Here is an 18,607-nt window from a genome sequence, read left to right as displayed (position 1 = left end):
GTGCTGGGAGGTCCACTGCTCTCTTCAGAGCTGTCAGGCAGGGACGTTTAAGTCTGCTGAAGCTGCGCCCACAGCTGCCCCTTTCCCCAGGTGCTCTTTCCCAGGGAGATGGGTTTTTCATCTGTAAGTCCCTGACTGGGGCTGCTGCCTTTTATTTCAGAGATGCCCTGCCCAAAGAGGAGAAATCTGGCAGTCTGGCCACAGCGGCCTTGCTAAGCTGCAGTGGGCTCCGCCCAGTTTGAACTTCCTGGCAGCTTTGTTTACTTTTTGCACTTTGAGGGTAAAATCAGGATTTTACACTTTGAGGGTAAAATCGCCTACTCAAGCCTCAGCAATGGCAGACCCCCCTCCCCCCACCAAGCTCAAGTATCCCAGGTCAATCTCAGACTGCTGCTGTGCTGGCAGCAAGAATTTCAAGCCAGCGATCTTAGCTTGCTGGGCTCTATGGGGGTGGGACCCACCGAGCCAGACCACTTGGCTCCCTGACTTCAGCCCTCTTTCTAGGGGAGTGAACGGTTCTGACTTGCTGGTGTTTCAGGTGCCACTGGGGTATGGAAAAAAAAAAAAAACCTCTGCAGCTAGTTTGGTGTCTGCCCAAACGGCCACCCAGTTTTGTGCTTGAAACCCAGGGCCCTGGTGGGGTAGGCACTGGAGGAAATCTCCTGGTCTGTGGGTTGCGAAGACCATGGGAAAGGTGCAGTATCTGGGCCAGAGTGCACGGTTCCTCAGGCACAGTCCTTCACAGCTTCCCTTGGGTAGAGGAGAAAATTCCCTGACACCTTGTGCTTCCCATGTGAGGCAATGCCCCACCCTGCTTCAGCTCACCCTCCATGGGCTGCATCCACTGTCCAACCAGTCCCAGTGAGATGAACCAGGTACCTCAGTTGGAAATACAGAAATCACCTGCCTTCTGCATTGACCTTGCTGGGAGCTGCTGACCAGAACTGCTCCTATTCTGCCATCTTGCCAGCAATCCCTCATGTCAATCTATTTTTTAAAATCAGTTGTAGTCCTATATACCAGTAGCAAACAATAGGAAAATGAACTTTTAAAATCCAGGCCATTTAGAATAGCATTGAGAAGCCACAAAATCTTAATAATTATCCTAACAAAGTATGTGCAAGTCTGAATCTGAATGCTACATTATTGAAAGAAATTAAAGAACAAAGAAATTAGTAGTAAACCATATTAATGGAATGAGTAACTCAATATTGTAAATGTGAAATGTGTTAATTCTCACCAAATTGGTCTGTAGATTCAGTGCAGTTCCCAACAAAATTCCAAGAGTGTGTGTGTGTGTGTGTGTGCATGTGTGTGTGTGTGTAATTTGGCAAACTTATTTTTTAAATCTATATGTAAATGTAGAAATACCAAGAATAACCAAAATAATGTTGAAAAAGAACAATAAAGAGGATTTATATTAGCAAACATCAAATTTTACAATAAAGCTACAGTAATTGTGACAAGGTACAAGAACACAGGTGGAAGGATTAAAAAAATAGACGAATTGAAAGAATAGAAAGTCCTGAGATAGATTCATACATATATAGCAACATAACTATTACAAAGGCGACACTGTAGTGTAGTGGAAGAAAGAACGGCCTTCTCGAGAAATGGTGCTGGGTCAATTGGATATCCATATGGGGGGAAATTGAATCTTGACCCTTACCTCACATCACATACAAAAATAAATTCTAGGTGAATTATAAATCTAAATGTGAAAGGGAAAATTATAAAGCTTCTAGAAGATAATGTAGATAATCTTCATGACATTATAGTAGGATAAAGTTTCTTTAAAAGAATAAAGTAAAATGAAGGAAAATATTGATAAATTTCCCTTTATCAAAAGACACCATTACATAGTGAAAAATGAAGCCATACAACCTTAATATCAAAACTTCATGATGAGAAAGATACTTGATGATGATACATTAATCCCACCAATGAATGTACATGCAAAATTTAAAATATAGTAACAAATATAATCCATAAGTATGGCAAAAAAATACAAATTAATCAATTGCTACAATTAGAATTAAATCATCTAACTCCAATGTCCTTCTTACACTTGTTTAATTTTTTTTGTTTTTGTTTTTGAGACGAGGTCTCACTCTGTTGCCCAGGCTGAAGTGCAGTGGTGCCATCACAGCTGCCTTGACCTCCCAAGTCTCAGGAGATCCTCCCACCTCAGTTTTTGTGGGGGGGGTTTTTGGTAGAGATGAGGTTTCACTATATTCCCCAGGCTGGTCTCAAACTCCTGGGCTCGAGCAATTTACCTGCCTCAGCCTCCCAAAGTACTGGGATTACAGGCTTGAGCCACCGTGCCCAGCCTCACTTATTTCATTTTATCCCTTGTGTTATTTTCTCTATTTGTACTCAATGTCTTTTTTAAAGTTATATTTGTATCTTACCCACTTTGTCGGATAGAATGTCACTTTCTCTTGCAAGTGCCTGCAAAGATGTCTTGATTAGTATTGCTCATGTCTCTAAGATCTAATAGCATGTTTTGTGTTTCTGGAATGTCTCATCCTTTGGTTGCAAGGCACAGATAATATGTAACTTGAAGAACAAGATTAGCCAGCAGACTGAAAAATGCTCAAACACACTGATTAGCTCATTCATTGTCATGTATCCAGAGACAGAAGATATTATGAGTACTTTAATTGCTGACTCATAATTTTTTTGGTCCAGATCACCTTTTATAAATTGTAAAATTGAAGAATTTTAATAGCCCAAAGTATATTGTAGCCTGCTCAATGGTGTTTTAGGGTCTTTCATAATGGACTTGTGACACAATTAGTATTACAACCTTTCCTAAGTTATGTGTCATCCTAGCCTCACTTGGCCCCACTACCTATCCTGAGCCCTGATCAACTTCCTTACTTCCTGACCAGAGGAAGCAGCAATGATTTATGCATTCTTAGAGCCTAGGCCACTGCCACTGCCATTGCCATTGGTGTTCCAGCCACAGCTTGAAGTCACCTAACATAGTGTCACCTAACAAGGAAAGAATATTACAGTTGCAAACTAGACAGACTAGACACATAGACGTACAGGGGAATTAATGTCCCATGGAGCTAACTTTGATCAATGGAAATCTGGCTACTCAAAAGAGCTGACAGAAAAAATCTTTTTATTTCTCCCACTTAGATAGACTGTTCTTAGATGCAGTAATTTTATATGTACTTACTGAAGACATCACATGAGATAAAATAATCAGCTGTGTTTTTGTTGACGAGTTATGTCCAGATGGGTAACTCACCCCCTCATATTTGCTTTCTGTCTTTCCTTGCCTCACTTGCCTTTTCCCCTCACTTGTATTGAACATCCCAGCAGCGTCACCAGGTAAACTTTTGCCCCAGGTTCTGTTTTCTAGTCCTGAGCTAAGAAACCACCCAAACCATTAATTCTATTTTTAATAAAACAAGCTCTGCAGTATAGGACTTCACAAATAGTAGCTAGTAGCTCAGTGCACCGTGCCTCCAAAGTAGCAACCATAAAAATAAAGATCCTATTCATGGAAAAGAATAATACTCTGTAAATAACCAAAGACCAGTAGAATATAATATGTCTTCCAAGAAGTATGCTATCTGGGAAAAGACAAGTGTTGAGAATAGATGTCTACTTGTAATATGCATGGTTGTGTATAATAGAAAAATAATTAAACAAAAGGTTAAAATGTGTGTATAAAATGCTTGAAGGGAATATGAGTCTATTTTTATAACCTAGAGCTTCCTCAGCGTGACCAAAAACCTAGAAGCCACAAAGGGAAAATATGTAAGATTTGATCACAAGTAGGTAATCACCTATAAAGGAAAAAACATGAACAAAGCTAAATGAATTAGAGAATCACAAGACTCTCCAACTTTGATGGCACCAACCTCTAGTTAAGTTGGTTGAGTTTCCTGAGCATTAAATAAATAAATAAATGATAATGTGGTTTCCGATGTAGATTGATCTTAGGGAGAGAATGTTCTGAGCAGCAAACACTAAGGATCTGGTCTGCTTGATAATTATATTTTCTTACAGTAACGTAAATTATCATTTTGAATTTTTTTTATTTTCAAAAGGGAATTCCACCCCATTTGACAGTATGTCATGTCCTCTGCAAACTTAAAAATGCTCAATAAATGAAGAGGCTTTATGCCAAAACTAAGATGCTAGTATCACACCTACTCTTTCACTTTTTAAAATGTTGATGATCAACAGGGCCAGAGACTGACACTTAGCCCATTCTTAATGGTGAAGTGAATTACATTTTCAAGACCCTATCAGGATAAAAGTACCCCTCCGATAAGGCTTTCTTCACTCCATCCTCCCTTCTCCCTCCTCTCCTGCCTATCCCCAAACACAAACATTGCCCAAGCCCTTAGTACAATGCCTGAGAGGGCCCCCATGGGGAGGGTCAAGCAAGAAGCTATGCTACTCTGATAAGTAAATACCCCCTTTCCTGCTAATACCACACCCTTAGGGCAGAGCAGACCAGAGCCCCCAGGATGGTGGTGAGACAGCTCTGGCTTAAAGGCAAGGAATGAAACCCCCTTTGCAAAAATTATAACTGAGAAAATTATGACAGTGAAAGAGATCTGACCTAATCGACTCCATCTTGCTTCTAACCTCCAAGCTGTCCTTGTTCATTCCTGGGTTTAAGCTGAACTAACTTTGGAAGGAACTTAGTTTTTAGCTTAACTTTGAAATAAAGATAATAACAGTCCTTTCCAAAAACAAACCCCCTTTCTTTATTTTGGGAAAGGGCTATTTGAGAACCAGACTGCCTTTGTAGGACTAAGAAATTAGACGTAAGAGTAGAAATTATGACTTAGGGCCAGGTGCGGTGGCTCACGCATGTAATCCCAGCACTTTGGGAGGCTAAGGCAGGTGATCACCTGAGGTCAACAGTTCGAGACCAGCCTGGCCAACATGGCGAAACACGTCTGTACTAAAAATACAAAACTTAGCTGGGCATGGTGGCACGCGCCTGTAGTGCCAGCTACTTGGGAAACTGAGGAAGGAGAATTGCTTGAACCCGGGAAGCGGAGGTTACAGTGAGCTGAGATCACGCCATTGCACTCCAGCCTGGGTAACAGAGCAAGATTATATATATATGTGTGTGTGTGTGTATGTGTGTATATATATATATATATATATATATATATATATATATATATATGACTTAGGAGTCAAGCAGCTAGAGGCCACAGGATTCTAAATCTCCCCAGTTGTTCCTACGGAGAACATCACTATCATAAAACCTAGGATTGGTGCTCCAGATATTTTTCAGACCCTGTACTCAATGGATCAGCTGGCGCCACCCAGATCAATAAACTGGCTCATCTGGTCTTGTGGTCCCCACCCAGGAACTGACTCAGTACAAGAGAACAGCTTTGACTCCCTATGATTTCAATCTCCAACCCGACCAGTCAACACTCCCCACTCCTTGACCTCTTATCCACCAACTTATCCTTTAAAAACCCCAGTCTCCGAATTTGGGGGGAGATTGATTTAAGTAATAACTCTGTCTCTGGCATGGCATGGCTGGCCTCATGTCAAATTAAACTCTCTTTACTGCAATGCCATGGATTGATTTTATTTGTGCAGCCAGCAGGAAGAACTCATCAGGTAGTTGCAGGAAGAGCCATGGCTTAAAGAGAGAAACCGGAGAAAACCTTCATCCTAGGATGCAATGCAAAATTAATGTAAAAAGCTAGGCTTGAAAATAGTATGAATCATTATTTTAAAAACCATTTTCAAGGGAACTTAGCAGAGAAATTAATGACGAGAGCCGTAAACATAAATTTTGCCCGAACCACATCAATTTGCTAAACATACACTTGGAATGTCTTCTGAAACAAGACAGGTAAAATGTGAATTTAAAAAAAAAAAAATTTTCCTGAGCTTTGAAATATTATGTATATTGGTTGACAATTTATGACAAGACAAATCTTGAAATATTATGTATATTGGTTGACAATTTACAACAGGACAAATATCTACTTTTTTTTTTTTTTTGAGATAGGGTCTCACTCTGTTGCCCAGGCTGATGTGCAGTGGCATGATCACAGTTCAATGCAGCCTCAACCTTCCCAGGCACAAGTGATCCTCCCACCTCAGTCTCCCGGGGTGCTGGGACTACAGGCACATGCCAACATGCCCAGCTAATTTTTGTATTTTTTTTAGAGAGGGGGCTTTCACCATGTTCCCCAGACTGGTCTCGAACTCCTGGGCTCAAGTGATCTTCCCATCTCAGATTCCCAAGGTGCTGGGATTACAGGCATGAGCCACCAAGCCCTGCTAAAAACTTGACTTTTGTAAAATCACTTTTAATCACATTTCAACTGGGATAGACGCACTTATAGTCCTAAAACTATTAAATGAGAACGAAACCAAAATAGCAGGACATCCTCTGAGTTTCTAGTTTCCTTGGTTTCCCAGGAGCTGCCATCCTCTCTAAAGTAGAGGACACTGCCTCCTCCCTGCCCCAGTGGGCTACCACAATTAGCCACAATCCTAGAACTCTGTCCTTCCCAAAAGGATTGGGAGTGACAGCATCCCATGTGAAAACATTGGGACATCAACGTGTGACCTGGCTGCCTGGACCAGGCAGTCACACATCTATCTCATACCACCTTTCTCAGACTCCGGGTTATTCAGTCTAAATAAGACCAGATGCAGGATATCAAAAATTCATGCAGTGCACGTGTGGCCATGCCAAGCTAAGACTAGTTCCTTCTCAGTCTCTGTTCTGTTCAACAAAGTTTCCAAAAATTCCTGGCATCCAGTCACACCCAGGGTCACCTTATGACTAGAGCAACGACAGTTGTTATTCTGTATTGAATGCCCACTGATACATGGCATGGTGTCATGGAAATTGAAGTGTCAGAAAAGCCCAGGGAGGCTACCACCAATGACCTTCCAGAAGGAGGAAATAAAGATAAGTAAGAGGGAGGAAGTGGAAAAAAGAATGAGAAGGAACAAGGGAAAGGGGAAAGGAGCAGATGGATGCTATTCAGACCTGCCTCACTGGGACTTTTCATTGCTCAAATTAGCCTCGTTTTTACTCCAGGTGTAAAATTCACTCTGCATCTCAAGTTCAATGTATCAATACAGAAATTATTATTTGCCCCATGCCCAAACTGCTCATCCTGTCACACAGAAGCAGCAATATAAATAGTAGTTTATCTGTTCCTCATCCAAGTCTCACCTATTGGCAATTCCTGAGACTTTGCTCTTTCCTCTACATGTTGCTGTGTGGGTATCTATAAAGTTATGGGCTCAACAAGAAGAATCTCACATCCTTCTTCATCTTCATCAAGAGGTATTTTTGTGTTGAGTAACTAAAGAGGCGTTATACAGGTGTTTGTCTCCATATGAAGTGATTTTAAAGCAACCAATTACTCACGTTTGGAAAGCCATTAGCCCTGCTTTTTAGTAACTGAGTGATCTTGGAAATTTTACCTAACTTCTCCAAGTCTTATTTCTTCTGCAATAAAGGTATAATAGTGCTTACTTGACAGGACTGTTGAAGAAATTGAGTGGATAAAAAAAAAAATGTGAAGCGCCAGTGTCTGATAAATATTAGGTGCGACCCACCTCTTTTCTTCTATAATATACGTGTCTTTGACATAAGTGGATTGCTTATAAAATTTGAGTAATATTATTCTAAAAAGGAGAAAACTCCCCAAAGGCCCCTATCATTGTTTGAAATTATTTTTATTATGATGTTACTTAAAAATTTACATACCTGGCCGGGCGCGGTGGCTCAAGCCTGTAATCCCAGCACTTTGGGAGGCCGAGACGGGCGGATCACGAGGTCAGGAGATCAAGACCATCCTGGCTAACACGGTGAAACCCCGTCTCTACTAAAAAATACAAAAAACTAGCCGGGCGAGGTGGCGGGCGCCTGTAGTCCCAGCTACTCGGGAGGCTGAGGCAGGAGAATGGCGTTAACCCGGGAGGCGGAGCTTGCAGTGAGCTGAGATCCGGCCACTGCACTCCAGCCCGGGCGACAGAGCGAGACTCCGTCTCAAAAAAAAAAAAAAAAAAAAAAAAAAAAAAAAAAAAAAAAATTTACATACCTAAAACAGGCCGGGCGCGGTGGCTCAAGCCTGTAATCCCAGCACTTTGGGAGGCCGAGGCGGGTGGATCACGAGGTCAGGAGATCAAGACCATCCTGGTTAACAAGGTGAAACCCCGTCTCCACTAAAAATACAAAAAACTAGCCGGGCGAGGTGGCGGGCGCCTGTAGTCCCAGCTACTCGGAGGCTGAGGCGGGAGAATGGCGTGAACCCGGGAGGCGGAGCTTGCAGTGAGCCGAGATCGCGCCACTGCACTCCAGCCTGGGCGATACAGCGAGACTCCGTCTCAAAAAAAAAAAAAAAAAAATTTACATACCTAAAACCAAAAACAAATGCTTCAAGAATTTTATACACACATTTTAATGTTTTATTTTAAAATGTTTTTATTATACACAATAATGTATATTACAAGTAGACATCTATTCTCAACACTTATCTTTTCCAGACAGATAGCATACTTTTTGGAAGAAATTTTATATTATATTAGTCTTTGTTCATTTACAGCTTTCACAGAAAGTATAAAACAAAGTGACTTCACAAATTAAAAATAAGCCAAGCTATAAAGCCAAAGAAATGTAAATAACATATAATTTCATGAGATTGATAATGTTGCTTTGGCAGCCCTAAATCACAATCTGTAACATGAACATGGTATTGATGACAACATGAACTCTCTTAATTTAAACATTCCTTCATTAAGGAGAGCCTGATGACACAATCTCATCCTTCTGCCAGTTTCCTTACTCAAACTCCTGCAAAATCTCTGCAAGTACAAACTTATGTATTATAGAGGAAATACATCTGCTGCACATTGAGTACATCTTTACATTTTTCTCATTGACTAGAAAAAGAATTTCATTAATCTATGATGCCTCTGATTATTAAATACATAATTATTTTATTTTTATTTTATGTATTTATTATTTTATTTATTTATTTATTTATTTATTTATTTATTTATTTATTTATTTTAGATGGAGTCTTGCTCTGTCACCCAGGCTGGAGTGCAGTAGCGTGATCTCGGCTCACTGCAACCTCTGTCTCCCAGGTTGAAGCAATTCTCCTGCCTCAGCCCCCCAAGTAGCTGGGATTACAGGCTTGTGCCACCACACCTGGCTAATTTTCGTATTTTTAGTAGAGACGGGATTTTGCCACGTTGGCCAGGCTGGTCTCAAACTCCTGACCTCAGATTCTGCCCACTTCGGCCCCCCAAAGTGCTGGGATTACAGGTGTGAGCCATCACACCCAGCCTACATAATTATTTTGTATACCACTAAGAAGGAAAAGTTGGCCGAGTGCAGTGACTCACGCCTGTAATCCCAACACCTTGGGAGGCCGAGGCGGGTGGATCGCCTGAGGTCAGGAGTTCAATACCAGTCTGGCCAACATGATGAAACCCCGTCTCTACTAAAAATACAAAAAATTAGCTGGGCGTGGTGGCGGGCGCCTGTAATTCCAGCTACTCAGGAGGCTGAGGCAGGAGAATCGCTTGAACCCAGGAGGCAGAGGTTGCAGTGAGCCGAGATTGTGCCATTGCACTCCAGCCTGGGCAACAAGAGCAAAACTCCGTCTCAAAAATAAATAAATTTAATTTAATTTAATTAAAAATAAAGAAAAATACTTCTAATTAAACTACGAAACAATGCTAAGGTATCCTCAGTTGTAAGTGCATCATAATTTTGGAGATACTAAACAAGTCTATCTTATGATGAATGAATACAATAGTGCTGCTTAGTACCATGACAATATTTAATATAAACCCAAAATTTGGCTCCAAAATCACTGGGTAACATGTTAAAATACAGAATATTTTTACAATGAATTTCTTTAAATTATCAGTGACCTGAAAACAACATTTAAAAGACATTTCTAGGGAACTTGTGAAACCTAAAAACATATACATGCATTCCTGGTATTCCACCAACACTACTTTGAGAAACACTGACTTAGGCTTCATGTCTAAACCACAGTAACATCACCGAGACATCAGAAATGTCGTAGAAATTGACAAGATCACAGCAAGGAAGCATTCTCAATTCTTAAAAGAGAACAAAGACCCTACACCTAAGATAAATTATTTTAACATTTTGTTTACCAAATGCCACTTGTGTATGGTAGAATGACACCTTAGAAAAAAAGGCAAACCAAAAATTTTCAACTCTGCCTTTTTGGAAACTAAGGGTGTTCACTTTCAGTAATTAACTGCTACATTCCAACACTATTTTAGCATTTTATATACATTACCCCAATGTGATATTATCCACATCTTCACAGTACATCTATAATTTTAATGCATCTCCCTTTTTGGTGTAAACATTTTCCACTCAGTATGTGTTCCAAAAATATCCATATAAACTCTGCCATTCTATCATCTCCTTAAGTTCCAACCTTACCTGAATTCGACATTTTTCTTCCCCAACAATTACACAACTCAACATCTATTATAGATAAGAAAACATACATGAGAATAAAAGAATAAATATTAAATTCATACATTATCATTTTACCAATAAATAACTACTCTTCTCATTTGGGTATATAGCCTTTGAGAAGTTTTAATGCATATAAAGCTTGATACTTCTCAAAAATGGGATATACTGTGTATATAGTCATGTAACCACCTTCCCTATTTAAGATTATATGCTGCATATTTTCCATGTAAATGAATGTAGATGTCAATCAATATTTTCAATGGCTGCAGAATATTTAAATATGCAGATATATCTTAATTTTATGGGTAAAAAGTCGATAAAATCATCCATAGAGAACTAATAACATTCTCGGAGTGTGCAGCAGAGTTTATGCAGAGATAATTTAGATATGTTTTCTTCATAAAAAGTGTGGCATGTGATTTTACAGTCTACTTTTCCTACTTAAGATTATATGCTGATGTTCTCTCTTATTTGTGGAAGATAAAAATTCAAACAATTGAACTCATAAGAGAGTAGAATGATGGTTACCAAAGACTGAGGGGAAGTGGGAAGTGGGAATGCTTAATGGGTACAAAAAATGGACAGACTACAGAATGGGAGAAAATTTTTGAAGTCTACTCATCTGATAATGGTCTAATATCCAAAATCTACAAGGAACTTAAATAAATTTACAAGTAAAAAACAACCCCATCAAAAAGTGGGCAAAGTATATGAACAGTCACTTCTCAAAGGCAGACATTTATGTGGCCAAGAAACATGAAAAAAGGCTCAACACCACTGATCATTAGAGAAATGCACATCAAAACCACAGTGAGATACCACCTCACACTAATCAGAATGGCTACTATTAAAAAGTCAAGAAACAACAGATTCTGGCAAGGCTGTGGAGAAATAGGAACACTTTTACGCTGTTGGTGAGAATGTAAACTAGTTCAACCATTGTGGAAGACAGTGTGGTGATTCCTCAAGGATCTAGAACCAGAAATACCTTTTGACCCAGCAATCCCATTACTGGGTATATACCCAAACAATTATAAATCATTCTACTATAAGGACACATGCATGCATATGTTTATTGCAGCACTATTTACAATAGCAAAGACATGGAACCAACCCAAATGCCCATCAATGATAGACTGGATAAAGAAAATGTGGTACATATACACCATGGAATACTATACAGCCCTAAAAAGTAATGAGATCATGTCATTTGCAGGGACATGGATGAAGTTGGAAGCCATTATCCTCAGCAAACTAACACAGGAACAAAAAACCAAACACCACATGTTCTCACTCATAAGTGGGAGCTGAACAATGAGAACACATGGACACAGGGAGGGGAACAACACATGCCAGAGCCTGTTGGGGGGTAGGGGACAAGAAGGAACTTAGATTACAGGTTAATAGGTGCAGCAAATCACCATGGCACACGTACACCTATGTAACAAACCTGCACGTTCTGCACATGTATCCCGGAACTTAAAGTAAAATAAAAATAAAAATTAAATAAATAAAACTAAATGGTTAGAAATCATGAATAAGATCTAGTATTCGATAGCTCAACAGGGTGACTATAGTCAATAATAATTTAATTGTACATTGTAAAATAGCTAAAAGAGTATAACTGGATTGTTTGTAACACAAAGGATAAATGCTTGAGATGATCGATACCCCATTAACCCTGATGTGATTATTACACATTGCATGCCTGTATCAAAATATCTCATGTAACCCATAAATATATACACCTATTATGTACCCACAAAAATTAAAAATTATTTTTTTAAAAAAAACTATATGCTGAATTTCTAATGTAGGTAAATGTAGATGTCCATCAACATTTTCAATAGTTGCATAATATTTAAATGTGTAGACATACATTAATTTATTTAGCTAACTGCCTATCTTGAGATACTTGGGTCATTTACAACTTTACACCTTTCAAAACAGTTTGAAGATGCACAGCTTCCTACAAGCCAATTATGTGATTATTTCCTAAAGATACATTTCTATAAGTGGAATTACAGGGTCAAAGGATGTGCATATATTCCAATGGACCTTGTACCAGTGTATATTCCCACCAGCAGTTTGAGAGTGCTCCTCCCCCGACACCCTCACCCTCACTGAGGCGTGGGAGCGAGGTAGATTTTCTATGTGTATCCCAACAACACTCTCTATGGTTCCATAAAGGCCCCACCTTAACCAACCTTATAAAGGAAATCTGATACAAGCACTAAAACTTATTCTTTCTTATTATTCCAAAGTTGTAACTATTTACTTACATGAATACCAGGACTGGCCAAGAGGACATTTTTCTGTCAAATACCCCAAGGACCCTAAAATAAAATTGGTCCTCTTTGTATGTCTCCAGAATACATCTCAGCACTTTTTGGTTCAAAAGGTCTCTCATTTCCATCCTCTCTTTACCATTCCCATGGCCACCAGCAAAACTTCACACCTTTATTATCTCATGCCTGGACTAACTTGTGGTAGCTTCCTGTTTTTTCCAATCTCCAGTCACCATTCCTATCCCACCCCAGCTTGGACTCCTGCCGCACATAAATCTACTATATCGTTTTCCTTTCATCTTGTTATTCCTCTGGTCACAAAAGGCCTTGATGTCTCCCAGGAGTGGATGCAGTAATATTCACACACCCCAGTTTAGCAGTTAGGGGTGCTCCATGAACAGGACTCACCTTTACCGCCTGACTCTCTCTCTCGTCACTACCCTCCCTACACTTTCCATTCCAGCAGGCCAGCACTTCTCTCTGGAGAAGAATTCTCATCTCCATGCCTTTCTTTTCATCCCTCCTCCTGTCTTGAGTGCCCTTCTGACTCTTTGTATCCTGTCCTTCAAACCCAGCTTACTTAAGAGTTCTCCTCTGTAAAACTTTCCTTGAGCACTGTTGCCTGCAGCTGTTTCTGCTGCCTCTAAGCACTGATGGTCTCCTGGGTTTGTTAATATCTCTTTGTTTTAGTTTCCATATATCTTACCTTTCCAAACAGATCATAAACTGAAGGACAAGGACAATGTCTTTTTTTTCTGCTGCTTAAAACACAACTTTATTGATGGAACACAAGTCTTAGATTAACAAATATAAACTAATATAAAAGTGTAGCTTATTCATGATGTATAACTAATTCATTGTCAGTTTAGGTAGAGGAAAGAGTAAAAATATCTCAATCTAGGTAATAAGATCAAATCAATAAATTCTTTCTGTGTACAAGTACTAATATTCCATTTGGCATCCTTAAAATGGTTCATCCTCAACCCAACCATTAAAACCAACATCAGTCACTGTTATGATATATGATAGTCATTATTCCAAAATAGCAGCTGAAAAGATCTCTTTACCATATATTCACAATGAAAAACAAAGAATTTACAAAACACATCGTACCAAGTGCAAATACCTCAATACTCTTTGGGACAGACTCCAAATTAGAGTTTGGTTAATACTTTCAGGACTTTTACTTTCACCACCAGATCATTGTGATTTGCTAGTGCTTTGATTTTCTTAACACAAACTCCAGACTCTTTGAATAAGAAAAAAAGTGAACTTCTGCTGAATTCTTTCCTGGATGATGCAAGCCCTTCATTTTTTATGTTGTCATTTATATTCTCAAATAGGGTAAGGATATTAAGAAGAATCTCTCTATCCCATTCTTTATTAAAGAGGGAAATCAATTCTGATGGTACTTTACAACTGACCAGCTCTCTTGTCATGGCTGGATTTTCAGTAAAGTTTATAATTAGTTTCATAGTCTGTATCTTGGTGAAGTGATTTCCTAGGAATAACAAAGCAAAAAAGTCTGGAAAAGAATAGGAAAGCAAATGTTGGTAATGATTAGTCACAGTCATGTTGGTTAACAGTCTTAACCCAGCCATCTGCACAGCTGAGTCCAAGCGACAGACCATGGTGTCATCACACACTTGACTGATGTACGTCTTAATCTTACCCTGATTTTCTGCGTTCACACTCAAGTTATTAAGGGCATTGTAAGTCTTTTCTCTAATTATGGGGTCTTTCGTTTTTATCAGTTTTGCAATAATTGGGACACCACCCAATTCACGTATGGCATTCTGGTTAAATGAATATGCTGCATTGTTACCCAGAGTGACCAAGGCTACTTCTTGAATAAAAGGATCATTTGTTCGCTCCAGTATGTTGAGGACCTTTTGAAGATCGGGAGCACTCAGAATATCATCAATTTTATAAGGAAAGTTGAACTTGCCTCTGCGGACAGGCCATGTTGTAGCTGGAGCCCTGGTGCTCTTACTTCGGGCCTTTCCCTTGGATTTTCCACTTGCCCTGCCCCCAGCCCTAGATCCACTCCTGGTGGGGTGGCAGCCTCCACCCCTGCCTCCTGGGCAGGGTAAACTCGGTGCAAGGGTCCTGTTCCCAGAGATGGTACCCACCCTAGCCCCTTTGCCTGCCTTTGCACTTGCCTGTTCCTTCAGCGTGTTGAAAAGGGCCTTGGCCTTGGCCTCTAGGCCACCTCCACTGTGGGATCCTGAATGGGCCTTCTCTTTTACACCTAGACAATCCTCGAGTCCCAAACTCACCTCAGGCTTGACCTTTGAATCACCCTGAAGTTTGGCCCCAGACCCTGCCCCAAGGTTAGTTTTAGCTCCTTTCACAGTCTCAACCCCAGTCTCTGAGGTGTCCGTAGACTCCTCGTCTTCATCCCAGATTTTCTCGTTTTCGTCTCTTCCCCAGGCCAGTCTGTATACACAGTAGCAGGCACCAGCTCCGATAACCACACCAGCGGCCACGCAGCCAGCTTCCCGAGTGCGGCCCATGGTATAGCTGGGACAAATCTCTTAACCGGAGCACAGAACACGCTCGCTCTGGCCCAGAGAAACGCCAACAAGTCGCGGGCGGAGTCTGCAGCTACTGCTGGCCGGCTCTGAGGCAGCTTGACCTAAAAATAAAGGATGCAGTTCAGATTTCAGGCTCCTCCTCCTTTTGTGTCTTTGCACGCAAACAGACTGAAACAACGACAAAACAAACGTAAAAAATACAGATATATTGGCAAACTCGGGGCTTAATGTCTAGACCACTGATTCCTTTCTTCCATCCGGAAGCTAAGTTTGAAAATTTTCCCCACTTCAAGACTCTCCAACCTCACGTTCCACCACCTCGCCCCAGAATGTTAAAGTTCCCTGCCATCCTGCCCTTCAGATGTCCTGGGAACAGTGGCGCCCCCACATGCACCCACAGAGGTCCAGGCAGTTTTTTCCTTCTCTTTCTTGCTTCCAAGGGCACTGCTTCGTGCAAACCTGCAGACAAGGACGCGAGGAGGGGGTGTTGAGAGCTAGGGGGACATACAGATATCACCCGGGACGGGACATACATCCCTCTTCTGAATTCCTAGCCCTTTACAACTGCCTTGCCCGATGTTTCCCGCCTTCTGTTGCCCTCCACTCCTCACAGAGGTGCGGCTTTGGAATTCATCGTCTCCGTCCCTCTTCCTCCTTGGATGATTCCTCTAACCCTCCATTCCACCTCCACTCCTACTCTTACCATTGGCATCCTCCGAAGATGTCGCCACACATTTTCATTGTTAACATTTTCCTTGTATCAAAATGAAGTGAGAATATCTAAAAGCCGGACTGGCGTGAAATGCGTAAAGGTCTCCAACTCTGTCCTTGCCTCCACCAACTCCTCCATCTCAAAGGTACCAGGACACCCCCACTCACCCCCACCCCCCCCGTGTCATTATACCAACTACCTCTGCTCGGGAGCAATTTCTTACCTCCCTTACCTCGGTTTCTGCTTCCACTAAACCTTCAAGACTGACAAACTTCAGAAGTGAGTGCTTGGTCGACGGACCAACACCAAGGACACTGTACCTCAAACAGTAATTTGGAGTAACATCCTCCCAACCCCTGGACTCTCTTGACGCCCACCCCTTCTCAGCTATTTGCTTCCCTGTCTTGTACCTGCAGAGCAATTTATTTTCCAAGATCCGAAATGGTGTAGGGAAGAAGGGAAGAAGGGAGATGTGGAGGGGGTCCACGGGCCCACTCGAGTTGCAGTCGCCACCATGCTCCACCCCCAAATAATGCCATCACCCTTATTATGACCTACTTGGTTCTTGACAACTTTGCGTTTCTTCCTGCTCCAAGGGTTGGACTGGCCTCCGGCCCCAAGATCTGCAGACACAAGCAACAAGGCAGAAACTGATGGCTTAGCGGACAGAAAAGCACTTCGGAGAGTCCCAACATCCGCTTTTCCTAATTCAGGGTCCTGGCTGTCAACGGAGTTTACCTTTTTGTCTGTCACCCTACCCTCACTTTTCTGGACTCCGCTGACACCAGCCCTCCCGCTACGCAGTGTTCCCCCACCCCCGGTCTCCGCCTCCGGCCCTCCCTCCCGCAGCCCCAGCGGTCGGCCATTTTCCCAGCAAAAACCACACCCCTTTCAAACCACTGGAAGCGGGGCGGGGCGAGAGGGGGGATATGGAAAATCCGAGGAGAAAAACAAAACCAACCGATCTCTTCTATCCCTCTCCCCAACGCACCCTACCCGCAATGACAAGCACTTTTCCTGCAGGCACTGTTACATCCTTTTTTCCTAAAGAAAAAAAAAATGGCAGGAAGATTGCTTGAGAGTCGGTAAAGGGCCCAAGTCAAGGCAAGGACCTCAGTCATCCCAGTCCTTCCGGGGGCCTCGGGACAGCCCCAGCTTTACACTGACCTGCAGGGATTCCAGGCAGACTATTCCTTTGTTCCCAAATGGCACAGCGCCCTACTGAAAGAAAAGGGGAATGACTGTCAGACAGACGCACAGCCCCAAGATTCTGGCTTGGTAGATGGACCAGCACACAGGATATGAATCCGAATATCTGCCCTCCCTGATTCAAGGCCCTGGATGTTAAAGGTCCCACCACGCCCGAGTCTGGGGTCGTCCCTGGAATCCGGCCCCAAGGTCCACCATTTTTGTTGTAGAAAGGGACAGGAATACTGCAAGGGTTTGGAGAAAGCGAACTGCTCCCCCTTCGGCCTCCACCCTTCACTGCCCGCGCCGCAGGGATCCCCTGGCAACGCCCATCCACACACAAACCTGCTGGGATCCAGGCAGTAACCTCGTCCTCCTTCCCCCAGGCCACAGGCCCTCTCGCCCTCTGGGCGATAGGGAGAGTGCAACCGGACCAAACGAAGACTAGAATTAGAAGGACGTCTGCACGCGTCGGCTCCAGCTCACGTGAGGGCCACGTCAACCGTGAGATCAGGACCCCAGTTACCACTCCCATCAGCAGTGCCGCAGAAGCCGGCCCTCCCCTTCCTTCCCTGACACATCAGGTCCTGCCACTCATTTTCCTCTTTGCCAATCCCGGAGACCAGAGTAGCTTCCCTTTGTGGTTGGAATTTGCCTTTCTTTGGCTTACAGGGAGAAGCTGTATCTGCTCCCGTGTCCGTTGGCCTTTTCTTCCTCTTCGAGGAATAATTTTTTATCTTCTCTAGTCCCAGTCCAACTGTCTCTCTCTATACCTCCCCCCACCACCAGTCATGAATGTCCAATATTTCTTCTGCACCCCTGTAAAATGTGGAGCAAGGTGTTGGAAAAGGAGACAGATCGTGGGAGTGTCTTATTTAAACTTTTCTGCTCATTTGTTTTTAAATCAGTAATGCATTACTTTTGTATTGAGAAAATAAAATGATGCCATTTTCCTTTGAGTGGAGAGTTTAAACGGGAGAGAAAACCCAAAAGGCTTCATTAATTTCGTTATTTTATTTGTAACAGAAGGAAAATATTTCTACTGGTTACAGCCAAATAGTAGATTTTAAAACAAAATAACTCATTTTTAAAATTGAAAAGCGGGCTGAGGTGGGTGGACTGCTGGAGCCCAGGAGTTTAAGGCTGCAGTGAGCTATGATCTCACCACTGCACTCCAGCCTGGGTGACAGAGAGCAAGCCTCTATCTCTTAAGAAAAAAAAAATGGATTTTTTTTACATGATCTATGAATTAGTCCACAAAGAGACAACCAGTTGTCTAATCTTGGCCGTTTTACACAAATGATTCCTTACTTTTTCAATTTTTGAATCAACTTGCAGTTTGATAAGATAAAAGCAACACCACCCTGTCTTATTT

General features: G+C 41.9%; 1 protein-coding gene across 3 annotated transcripts; it reads right to left on the bottom strand.

The window, feature by feature from the left end:
* Window positions 1-13,542: 13,542 nt before the first annotated feature.
* Window positions 13,543-17,792, bottom strand: ARMCX1 (armadillo repeat containing X-linked 1). 3 transcript variants are annotated; one of them, XM_010379642.1, is made up of 4 exons: window positions 17,578-17,792; window positions 17,212-17,265; window positions 16,603-16,667; window positions 13,543-15,433 (listed from the first exon to the last, which is right to left on the bottom strand). In XM_010379642.1, exon 4 carries the CDS (start codon window positions 15,309-15,311, stop codon window positions 13,950-13,952), a length of 1,362 nt encoding a protein of 453 aa, XP_010377944.1. In that variant the 5' UTR covers window positions 15,312-15,433; window positions 16,603-16,667; window positions 17,212-17,265; window positions 17,578-17,792; the 3' UTR covers window positions 13,543-13,949. The 3 variants fall into 3 exon arrangements, with proteins under 3 accessions (XP_010377944.1, XP_010377946.1, XP_030790347.1); XM_010379644.1 differs by having other exon boundaries at window positions 17,212-17,262; window positions 17,578-17,756; XM_030934487.1 differs by lacking the exon at window positions 17,578-17,792 and adding an exon at window positions 17,036-17,088.
* Between the last annotated feature and the right edge of the window lie 815 nt (window positions 17,793-18,607).

Source organism: Rhinopithecus roxellana, chromosome 7 (assembly GCF_007565055.1).
Source record: "Rhinopithecus roxellana isolate Shanxi Qingling chromosome 7, ASM756505v1, whole genome shotgun sequence".
Classification (NCBI taxonomy): domain Eukaryota; kingdom Metazoa; phylum Chordata; class Mammalia; order Primates; family Cercopithecidae; genus Rhinopithecus; species Rhinopithecus roxellana.
This window is presented reverse-complemented; position numbering and strand designations above follow the sequence as displayed.

Bases quoted from the DNA above. Each gene is read 5' to 3' on its own strand.
- ARMCX1 (XM_010379642.1), bottom strand. From the start codon at position 15,311: ATGGGCCGCACTCGGGAAGCTGGCTGCGTGGCCGCTGGTGTGGTTATC.